The 12,146-nt window shown below is 37.4% G+C and overlaps 1 protein-coding gene and 1 long non-coding RNA gene across 2 annotated transcripts in view; one reads left to right on the forward strand and one right to left on the reverse strand.

Annotated features, from left to right (window-relative positions):
* The first annotated feature begins 794 nt into the window (after window positions 1–794).
* Window positions 795–12,146, forward strand: part of LOC309703071 (Fc receptor-like protein 5) — a 99,201-nt gene continuing 87,849 nt past the window's right edge. The window contains exons 1-4 of the mRNA XM_082527774.1: window positions 795–889; window positions 1,164–1,196; window positions 3,157–3,417; window positions 5,008–5,268. Of these exons, the coding sequence (XP_082383900.1) occupies window positions 853–889; window positions 1,164–1,196; window positions 3,157–3,417; window positions 5,008–5,268 (592 nt within the window). The 5' untranslated portion in view covers window positions 795–852. The remainder of the gene's footprint in view (window positions 890–1,163; window positions 1,197–3,156; window positions 3,418–5,007; window positions 5,269–12,146) is intronic.
* LOC309702811 lies at window positions 7,527–11,547 on the reverse strand. The gene is made up of 4 exons (XR_014275738.1): window positions 11,241–11,547; window positions 10,698–10,777; window positions 9,091–9,186; window positions 7,527–8,319 (listed from the first exon to the last, which is right to left on the reverse strand). It is a non-coding gene; the product is annotated as an uncharacterized lncRNA (long non-coding RNA).

Here is a 12,146-nt window from a genome sequence, read left to right on the forward strand (position 1 = left end):
TCTATTCTGAGGGCATGTAAATAATTTTTGTAAGTACAAATATTGCATTTTAAGGAGAAAATTATTCTGAGCAAAGAAAAGCTTAATTTGAGCGAACTGAATTCATTTTTGCGTACAAGAAATGTATGTCAGTGTTTGCTATTATCCATATACACACAATAACAGCCCCTGTCGCTCAGGTGTTGGCATTTGCTGTTGCTCAGGTCCCTGCTCGGTGTGCTGAGAGACCAACGTAGTATGTTTCATTTTGAACAGAATTACATCATTTTGATTGACAGCATTACTTTTCTACACAAGTATATTTGTCTTATTTCTAGTCAAAATATCTCATTATACTTCAAATAACACACAATAAGCTAAAGAGTAAAATTTCAGTAAGATATAATTGTTTTTAGACAGTGAATCATAAAACTAGAAAATTTTCACTTGTTCCATTGTCAGATTTTGCACTTATTTCAAGCAGAAATATCTTGTATTAAGTGAAAAAACCTGTCAATGGAATGAGTGGAAATTTTCTAGTTTCAAGCCTGTCTTAACCTGTCTTAAAACAGGTTCATATATCTTACTGAAATGTTACTCTTTAGCCGATTGTGTCGTATTTTAAGTGTAATAAGATATTTTGACTAGAAATAAGACAAATACACTTGGTGAGATTTTGAGCTTTTCCAGTATACAGCAGATGTTTAAGTTCAGTTTAAAGGGGAAGGAAGAATGGAGGCCACTGAGAAGAAGAAGTTACATTCTTATCTATACGAGGAAAACAGCGGCTCTTTCTTCTACTTATTTATTTTTGGAAACGAAAACACTTAAAGATTAGCTGTGGATCAGAGTGCAGCAGAGCTGGATGTGAGGATGAAGTACTCTTTGCTCTGTGTACCGGGGCTATTCTGTAAGTACAAAACTGATTTTCTCTGTTTATATGACACTGAATAAAGAAAACAGTTTTTCATTGTGTAACTTGAGAGTTTTTGAAGGGAGAACAAGTTTGTCTAAGAATTTGATTGGCGCTACATTGTGTTCAATTGTCTTATATCAGTTTAAAGTCTATAAGCACATAAATTAGAGAATGAGCACACAGTGTAATCTTCACCTTTTTATAAATGTTTTAGTTCATAATGAGATGATTTTCTGTCACTTTGATGATGTTTCAATCTTGATTTTAGTGCTCAGTTCATTCTTCTATGGAAATGCTGAAGGTAAGATGTGTTTTTTTTCTTTTGTTCCTCTTTTTTTTACATTAACAGTATAAATTATCAGGTAGTATATTTCTATAGATACCAAACAGGTCACTGTAAGAAATGTGGGGGGCTGGTTATCCATGGAGAGAAAGCCCCTGGCTCTCTGTGTCTTTCTGGTTTGATGAGGAAAGCCAGGAAGTGGGTGCGTTAGAATAAATTCGGGGTTACCAACAGGAAGTAGAAGGGAGAAGTGAACCAGCTGAGTGAGGCCAAGTGGTCAGGATAGATGAGAGTCTAAGAGAAAACAGAGATGGGGTCAGTAAGAACCGGAGTGAGTACAATTTAACTGAGTATTTGATGTGGCAGTTTGGGGATTTAGGTGCCCAGTATTTAAGGCTGGAGCTGCAGTGCTCCCAGCATACGTGAAGCTTCAGCTGTACTGGATCATAACAGAAAGTGAAAAGTGGAAGAGGGAATTACTGGAGGATGAGGTTGAGGGAGCTGATCTAACAATTTTATACGATACATTTGAAATTAAATTTAATAAATTTCAGTTTTAAAACTACCAGGTGAGAGCCAGAGTGTGATTTACTGATACAGATGTTTCTTTCTGTGCACTTATTTCATCATTTTTACAAACTGAATTAGTAATCCAGTACCACTGATGCCAAAAGTAGAACAGATATATTGCCTCACCTGTTTGATGTATTGGGGTACAGACTATCACAATGTACCTTTGTTGTATTAACTGAAAGACTCAAAGGTGTAAAAAAAAAAATAAATAAAAAAAAATAAATAAATAAATAAATAAATATATATATATATATATATATATATATAAACAAAACACACAAAAAAAACTACACATACAGACAATAATAGGAATAAATACTCTTGGAATCTGTGAATTGCAAGGATGAATACAATTCTCTGGCAAAGACTTAAACACTTCCAGGGATTTAAATAAAGCTGCAAGAGCAGAATATGCATCACAAGACCCAGAAATTCAGTTTCTCTTCATATCTTCATCTTTCTTCTGTGGATAGATGATCCAAATAGTCTTGACTACTTTTTCCCAGCAGTATTACTGACTGTCCACTATTGGACATCCTGTTTTGCCCACGAGGGTAGCGAGTCAGTCACATGACTGAAGACTATCAATACTGTATGATGAAATAAGTTTAAATTGAATGTGTTGTTTCAATAGAACAAGAACAGAATTAAACCCAAATTCAACAAAAATCTCTCAGGTTCGAATCAAAAATACACTTGGAAACTGAGGTCAAAAATGATTCAGATGTACAAATATCAGTGCAGTTATTGAAAAGATTTTCAAAGATCAAATGTGCAAATATCATATTATTATGAACAAGAGCAGCTTAAAAACAGAAGAAGAATCTAACACATTTCAAGGAAATATATTCAACCCTCTGAACATTGTAGTGTAATATGATGGCTCTGGGGACCTGCTGTCTATTTTTAGCCACAGCAATCTTAAAACTGCCTGCTCCCAAAAGAATTACTTTGCATCCCGCGGGACTACAGTCCCAAAGCTGGCTCTAATGCTGAGCTCCTGGACAGTGTGGCATGATATTTGGTGTCTGATGGATGGAAGCATAATATCCCAGAGGTGTTAAGCAGAGGATTCCAATGATTGGTGGGAAATCAATGGAATCAATTCCTTCACCCTCCAGGAACTGCCTGCATAGTCTCATCACAGGAGGTTGAGCATTGTCGTGAACCAGGTGGAACCCAGGACTCCAGCACAGGGTTCTACAATGGGTCCAAGCATTTCTTCGTAGTACCTTATGGGAGTCAGGGTGGTGTTGCCTGGCCTGTAGAGTTCTGTGTGTCCCTCCATGGATATGTCTCCCCAGACCATCACTGACACTGAAAAAGTGATGCAACATTATTTTCACAGCCTGTTTGATATAAAATGTGAATAATGATCTTGTTTTGTTGTATTTCTAACTTTCAGAACTTGGAGAGAAGGTCACTTTGACAGCAGACAGCACAAACATACCAACAGGGGACAGTGTGACACTGACCTGTGATGTGAAGGAGTCTGTTAAATTAAAATATGAATGGTTCAGACAAACTTCATCTGAAGAGAAGTCCATAATAACTCATGAATCAGGCAGAGTGATATCTGTCTCTAAAGGAGGAAATTACACCTGTAAAGCTGAAGGGAAAAATGTCACCATAACAGAAAGTGACTCAGTCACCATTCAGGAAACTGGTTAGTTTAAACATTTCATTTGGAATAAAACAACAAAGTCTTTAAGAAATCAGTTTGAAACTGTGTCTGTACAGGCACAGATAGAAGAATTCAGTTTTCTGTCTGCTTCTTGCTCAGTATGTTTTTACACATTTTTTATGTGTGTAGAAAAATGTATACACCTTTAGTTGTTACTGAAAAACATTAAATCATAATTCATGCAGTGTAATCAGTGAATTAACAATGTATAACAATATATTTATTGATCTGAACAGAAAAGTAAATAAAAATACAATGAAACAAAAATAACATATTCATTCTGGATCACTGTATGTTATTTTAACTTACCTACAATAATATAATAATATGTTTTATGGAAACCATTCATCTTTTAAATTTTTAATCAGCTTGCAGAGGAACAAACACAGCTTATCAAAATCTTAAAGTAGTTAACAGATGAGAATCTGCACACTGAATGAATCCTAAAATCAATATATGAGTTAATTTTAAAGATTGCTGCACAACAAGTCATTCACATAATTATGATAAAAAGCTGCTGCTGGAAACAGATATGTTTTTCTTTCCCAGTTCGTAACAGCATTACAGTGAAACTGCAGCACAGCTGGTCTCAGATATTCACTGGTGAGACAATCACTCTCAGATGTGAGATTCAGGGAGGTGAAGGAAAGGTGTGGAAATATGAATGGACAGCACCCAACACAAACAGCCCTCCAACATCCAGTGAATACAGGATCAGCAGAGTTTCAGTGTCCCACAGTGGAGACTACAGATGTCGGGGTAGCAGTGACTATCTCTTAACAGGATGGAGTGATGCCTTCAGACTGACAGTTTCATGTGAGTTGGACCATGATTCATGCTGACATTTAATGTTTTCATGTTTACATCTGTCTTAACAGGAAAACTCCAACAATGATCCAGCTGTCTGCAGGCAGCTCAGGACAACAGTTTTTCTCACTGTGCAAACAGAAAGGAGAGACACCATGGAGGCTCTTAAAATATCAGCAAGTTTGATAAGAGAATGATAAATCAGTGAAATCTTCAGTTACAGGCTAATGTGCAATTAATCTTTGTGTTCATAGATACATTACTCCATGAATGTTTAAAATGTGATCAGTACTGAAATTTGCTCTTAATGATGATTTAATGATTTAATGGTTTTGTTTCTTCAACAGCAAGTAAACCCAGAGCCACACTGACAGCACACAGTTCAGTCATACCAGCAGGGGGCAGTGTGACACTGAGCTGCTCTGTGGAGGGCTCTGCTGGCTGGAAGTATAACTGGTTCAGACGTGATTCAGTCTCTTCTAAAGCTCAGCTCATGAGAGGAAATAATGCAAACAGAGTTATTAGTGTCTCACAAGGAGGTCTGTACCACTGCAGAGGAGGGAGAGGAGATCCAGTTTACTACACAGAGGACAGTGCTCCAGTTACAATTCAGAAACAAGGTCAGAGTTAAGTTTTGTTGTGAAGTAAAACACAAAATAATGATTAAATTGAAATTAGAATTTATAACTATGATTTTTTTTTAATTCATTTTTTTTGTTTGTTTCCTGTTGATTTTTCTTTAAATGTTTGTTTTTTTGGGAACAGTTTTGGCTGCTGTGAAACTGCAGCACAGCTGGTCTCAGATATTCACTGGTGAGACAATCACTCTCAGATGTGAGATTCAGGGAGGTGAAGGAAAGGTGTGGAAATATGAATGGACAGCACCCAACACAAACAGCCCTCCAACATCCAGTGAATACAGGATCAGCAGAGTTTCAGTGTCCCACAGTGGAGACTACAGATGTCGGGGTAGCAGTGACTATCTCTTAACAGGATGGAGTGATGCCTTCAGACTGACAGTTTCATGTGAGTTGGACCATGATTCATGCTGACATTTCATGTTTTCATGTTTACATCTGTCTACTACTCTTTGGTGTTTGTGGATCAAAAGGTTAATTACTATTTGAGGTATGATTTTTTTTATTATTAATTAATTTATGTTATTATTGTTATTTTCCCTGAAGTAAATGATAATCTAACGTACCCCCCCCCCCTTGTAAACACAACAGCAAGTAAACCCAGAGCCACACTGACAGCACAAAGTTCAATCGTACCAGCAGGGGGCAGTGTGACACTGAGCTGCTCTGTGGAGGGCTCTGCTGGCTGGAAGTTTGACTGGTTCAGACGTGATTCAGTCTCTTCTAAAGATCAGCTCATGAGAGGAAATGAAGCAAACAGAGTTATTAGTGTCTCACAAGGAGGTCTGTACCACTGCAGAGGAGGGAGAGGAGATCCAGCTTTCTACACAGAGGACAGCAGTGACGTCACAGTTAAAGAAATTTGTGAGTTTAAACATTTCATTTAGAGTAAACAATAAAGTCTAAAACTCTGAGAAAATTCGGAGAATTGCAGTCACCCTCTTCTTATTGTCGATTTTTAAAACAACATTTTTTTTAAATCCTTGCTACTTACAACCATTAAATCATGTTGTCATGCAGAGTAATCAGTGGGTTAATGATGTCTAAAGTTATTGATCTGAACAGAAAAGTTTATATAACACATTCATTTCAGATCACCACATCTGCTTTCTTTAAGGTTTTAAACTGAATATATTAAAAGGTTTGACTTTGACTATTTTTATAGAAGCCATTTGTCTTTGAAATTTTCAATCAGCTTTCAGAGGAACCAACACACAGAGTCAACTACAGTTTATTAAAATGTTAAAGTTCTCGGGTACTAGGGCTGCAACGATACTGATCTGATACCGATACTTTGTACAAAAACTTAATGTTTTATTGTACACTGGAAAAAAGGGATTGGCCATCTCTTGGATTTATGTAAGCATCTTGCGTGTATTCAACACAATTGCCTCATGCTTTAAAGTTAAGTGTAACTATATAGTGTAGAAACTACATGATATGCAGAGAAGGTATATTAAATTGTTCATATCATGTTCGAGTAAAGTAAGTCAATAATATAGCAATGTTAAATCTCACGACACCGCACGTGATTTCATCTCGCACACTTTGGATCATGGTTTGAGGAAGGCATCCATCTCAGTCAAGTCGAGCAGCCGCCTCTATTTTTGGTATACCGAAAGAAGGACTGTTGGGTTTCTTAAAGTACAAAACCCCGCTGGAACACAAGACCAATAACTGCACGACAAAACAGGGCAAGAAGGTGCTCTTTGTGTTTGTGGCTCGCGAGGCAAGTCAGCCAAAGTTGAGGAAAAGATTCCTTCATCTGAACTCAGCCCACTTCGACTGATTCCTTCACTACAGCCCTTTTTATTGTCAGCAAGCAATCATTCATGAATATGCAATTACAAATACATTCTTAAGCAGGCATATCTGAACAACATCAGTGTCTGTATTCTGTGTGTGTGTGTGTGTAGGTGCATGTGCGTGTTTCCAACCATACTATACATAGACATACAACCTTTCAATGAACTTAAACTGTGTGTATGAGGTATGCAGAAAAGCAGAACTAAGTGTCTCGCTAAATGATAAGAACGGGAACTTGCAATAGGTCATGTCTCCATGTCGCCCTCCATGCATGGTAAGGAGCAATATTTAACATGTTTAACAATGTTTTACATTTTTACATTTTTCATACATGTATTATGAAACACACGACTACATATTAGTTTGTTTGTTTTTTTTAGACTTAGACTACCAGTGAAATACAATAAAATTCATATTCGAATGTTAGGAGGTGATCGTGGCTCAAGAGTTGGCAGTTCATCTTGTAATCAAAAGGTTGCCGGTTCGAGCCCCGGCACCGACAGTCTCGGTCACCTACTGGTTGCCTACTGCCTACACTGTAAACCCGAACAAGTTGACTGAACTTAAAACTTTTGTGGAAACTGATTACCTCAAAAGATTTAAGTACAAAAACTCATATCTTCTAAGTATGGGGTACTCAAAATTTGTATTTATTGTTAACCTAAAAATTTAAAATTATATTTTATATTTTATTAATTGAGCTTTACTCAAAGACTGTATACTTTAATTTCAATATTTTTGTGTTTCTTGTAGTTTATTATTTTGATGCAACACAATGCAATTATATTACAACCTAAACTCAAATTATCTGATTATTAATTAAAAGATATTTATGTTTCAATGTTTGAGTGTAGACTACTAACAAAAAAAAAAGTACGGAAATTCAGTTACTTTACATTTTGTTTATTTAACATTTTTTCATGAAAATTTAAAAACATCACAAATGTTTTTATAAAACAACTAACATGGACATCGGCACCATAAAGTGAGCATTATAAATTCTGTGTAGAACATTTATCTTTTTATAAAATCACAAAGGACGACATCAGTCCTAATTGCATCTTTCTCAAAATACACAAAAATGCAAAACAAAAAGTCAAATACTAATCACTTTTTTTTAAAATAGAAATGAAAAACAATTTTTTAAAATGGGTACAAAGACGATCAGCTTCCAAATAACCAGATAAGGCAGTCAAGTATAGGAAAATTAGGTAAACTGATGGAGTTAAATCCACCCAAAGCCTGTAGTAAACTTAAAGTGCTTAAAGTGCTTCAAACAAAGTGCTCAGTAACAGAGTGCGTGTCCTAACAAACATTGCCTTATATTCCTTAAGAGCATGTAGGCAGGGGTTTCAGGGGTTTGCCGTCATCAAGCCCCATGAAGATATTTTGGACAAAGGCAAATGTGTGAACCAGCTTCCTGGGGTAGTCTAAATGCAGAGCATAGATCAAGCCAAACAATAAAGAAAATGCATCTGCAAATCTGGGAATATCACGCATCACCTAGCCGCCTTTCACCACAACAGCCATGCTTGAGGAAGTAAAATGGACTGGACTGGGAAGCGCCGTCGGTAACCACTGTGAGAAGGGCAACTGAAGTGTCAATGAGGGTCGACTCATCCAATGCGTCCGCCTGGAATAGACACAGTATCAATGGTAAATGGCCTGTATTTGTATAGCGCTTTACACATTCAGTCATCCAGACATTCACACCCATTCACACACTGGTGATGGCAAGCTACATTGTAGCCACAGCCACCCTGGGGCGCACTGACAGAGGCGAGGCTGCCGGACACTGGCACCAGCGGCCCCTCTGACCACCACCAGTAGGCAACGGGTGAAGTGTCTTGCCCAGGGACACAACGACCGAGACTGTCGGAGCCAGGGCTCAAACCGGCAACCTTCTGATTACAAGGCGAACTCCCAACTCTTGAGCCACGATCGCCCCAATTAAATAAGTAAGGTTGGTTTGAGAGAATGTGATAAGCATGACCTGTAATCTAGCAAAACATTCAGCAGTGTAGTGGGTTACTTTGTAACGAGTTAGGGTACTCTACTTTTTTTGAAAAATGTACATTAACGTGTTAGCTTCTTGCATTACATAATTTGTATTTTTGTTATTTTTCTAAAAAAAAAAGTAATTTTTTATTTCATGACTTTATCTCAAAAAGAAACTAAATCTTGACTTCAGCCTGGTTTTTGGGCCACCTGCAGCATAGCCATAGTGCTGTGATACGCCTGTGCCCTGCTCCTGACCTGTGTGTGTGTTTGTGTGAGGGTTTTCTAAAGAGAGGGTATTTTGTTTGTACAATTTGGTAGCTGCTAGGGTATTAAATTGTATTTAAAAAAATCCATAGCATTTTATCTTACTGGCAGAATTTAAGTAATGCAAAAATACACTTACATTACATGTCTAAAAGAATTCTGGGTCCTCCTCCCGCAGGTATACAGGAAGGGCACGAAGTACTGCAGTGCGTTTCACATTGATATCAGGCGCCTCCTAAAAAGGGAAAAGAAAAGTTCATTTAACGCAAAGTTTTCAGGTGTCATTCTTTGGGGAGAATACATGTTTATGAAACTGCATGACATCAGACTCTACTAAATTTTGGAGACTTTTCTTTTAAGATACAACCTTTCTGTCTCTTGTGACAGAGAGTCTGTTTCTTAATCATTTGACAAAAACCCTACACAGTATTTTAAAATAGTGTTCTCCAGATCAGAGCTGTAATCTATATAGAACATGGGGTTCAAAGCAAGGAAAAATTGTGTGTTTATCAGTGAAAGTTTTAATTTGTGTTAATTTTATCATTATCAATATATGAAATCTTCACCTTAAGGGACTTAATGAATGGTTTCTTCTAAAAATTAGAAATGATTGAGTCATTTCACATCATATGAAAATATTAATTTTTAATACAAATTTGGCCCTATAAAAATGGAAACTCAGTAACAAAGATAATGGAGATTCTCTAAACACGAGCGAATATCACAGTAAAATTGTTGATTGTGATTTACACATTGGATGTATCCTCAGTGATTTGGTACAATTATACAACATTTTATAAGAACTGAACAACTGATGAAACAACTTACTTGTGTGACCACATATGAAGTGTTATAACTTACCAGAAAAGGTGAACTGTGCCACTGACCCTTGGTAGATCTGCACATGATAAAAAAAAAAAATGCATTATAAATACTAACACAGCTATTAATAATTAGGGGTACATTTAAGATGTTAATGTCACAAAATAAAATAGACTGGTAGAAAGAAGTACAAGGAAATGGTAATGGGGGGGAAAATAGATCTTTTCAACATGATTCAGTGTGACAAAGCCAGGGCATGATTTAAAAAAAACAAAAAAACAGGTTGTCACGGTCCTGGGTCAGTGACCCAGTGTTTTGAGTTTCTTGTGCCTCTGAGTTTTTTGTATTATGTTCTTAGTTCTCTTTGTTGTCCCAGCGTATTCTTTAGTGTAGTGTCTTAGTTTGGTGTTCTTGTATTCTGTTTAGTTCTGAGTATTTGGTAGCTGCCCTCTGTGTTTCTTAGTTGCTCTGTCTCCCCTAGTCTAGTTTGCGTCTGTGCTAATTCCTGTTTTACTTTGAAGGTCTGTGTCTCATGTGAGTGTATCCTACTTTGCTCCCTTGTCTCGTCAGTTCTGATTTCTCCCAGCTGTGCTCTCCTTCTGTGTCTCATTCCCCTCGTTACTTCCCATTGTATTTAAACCCTGTGTTTCTCTGAGTCAGTGCTGTGTTGTCCCTCAAGCTGTGTGTTTCCTCGTGTGCCTCTCTGCAAGCTGTGAGTTTATATTTTCCCAGTTTAGTTTTGTATGCTCGTTTTCTGTGAGCAGCAATTAAAGCTGTGATTTTGAGTTCATCCCCTAAGTCTGAGTCCTGCATTTTGGGTCCAACTCCTGCCTGCCGCACAGCGATTCATGACACGGGTCTTTTAACCTAAAAATGTTTTAATGGCCATGAAGAAAGGTCTCTTCAATAGATCTTTCAACTCACCTGTGTTTACTGTCTCCACCTGAAATTAATTGCAGTCTGAATTTTTTTTTTCTTCTGTCTTTTTGTCTTTGGTCTTCAGCCTTGGAAGAAAAAATAAAAATATTGAAAACCTTATCAGCACACTAAATATACAACACCTTGCTATATTTCAATTGTTTTAGATAGAAGTTACCACTGCTAGCTAAGTCACTTTTGAACGATGCTAATGAGAAGGGAAAAAGAAACCCCTGCCGAACAATGAGGGTGCTGTTGTAAAAACGCCAACTTTCTTGCGTTGGCAAGGGGTCGTTAAAATATCACTAAGACCCTTTCTTTATGTGTGATTCTTAGTAAAACTGTGTTTTAATCGGTTAAAACTGTAAAACTGACGACATAATCTATGTTTGAAAAAGAGCGCGAACAACAGCGAACAACAATTCACCACCTGGGTCTGTGCTTTTTAACACAACAGCGCATTCGAAAACAAGTTATTGGCTGCAACATATTAATATACTTGCTTTTTTACGGAAAAAATAAACATAACGAAGGTTCAGTTTTACTTACAAGTTTCTCCAAATGTGTTCTCCAGTCGCTCGAGAAGGGCAGCCATATTGAACAGAATTTTCTGTCAACGTCGTTCAGGTTAGAGAGATGACGTCATGACGTCCACATGCGGAGCTCGGAAAAAAACATTTACTCAAAAATCATAATTAAGAAAGCAGTATTTACTCTTAACTTCTAAGCCATGTACAATTATAACTGTTTGAATCGTTAACCGAACAGAAAAGTTTTAAGTTGTTTCAACTTTGTGAGGAATTTTAATTGTTATATCCACAAACTTTATAAGTCAGGTAGACTGTTGGGGTTTACAGTGTACTGGTGGTGGTCAGAGGGCCCGGTAGCGCCAGTGTCCGGCAGCCTCGCCTCTGTCAGTGCGCCCCAGGGCAACTGTGGCTGCAATGTAGCTTGCCGTCACCAGTCTGTGACTGTGTGTGTGAATGACTGAATGATTCACACACACATTCAGGATGACTGAATGTAGTGTAAAGTGCTTTGGGGTCCATAGGGACTAAGTTTATTTCAACTTAATATGTTTAAACTTTAGTTATTCAATTTATCAAGTATATTAAACAGATTTGACTGGTTTCCAATCTACTCAGTATTTTTAAGTGTAAAAGTGTTGCCTCAAAAAATTTAAGTGAATGTGAGTTTTAGTTTTTAGAATGTAGTGCTCCGATTACCACTGGGACCACTGTTACCTTCACCCTCCACATCTTCCTGAGCTCTTCTCTGAGCCCTTAGGATTTCTCAAGCTTCTATGTTCCTTCTTCCTGATGTTGCTGTCATTTTGAACTGCTACATCTACCATTACAGCCGTCTTCTTCTGTTTGTCTACCACCACTATGTCCGGTTGTTTAGCCACCACCATTTTGTCCGTCTGTATCTGGAGGTCCGACAGGATCTTACCAC

This window comes from Aulonocara stuartgranti (genome assembly GCF_965226115.1).
Source record: "Aulonocara stuartgranti genome assembly, chromosome: 3".
Classification (NCBI taxonomy): domain Eukaryota; kingdom Metazoa; phylum Chordata; class Actinopteri; order Cichliformes; family Cichlidae; genus Aulonocara; species Aulonocara stuartgranti.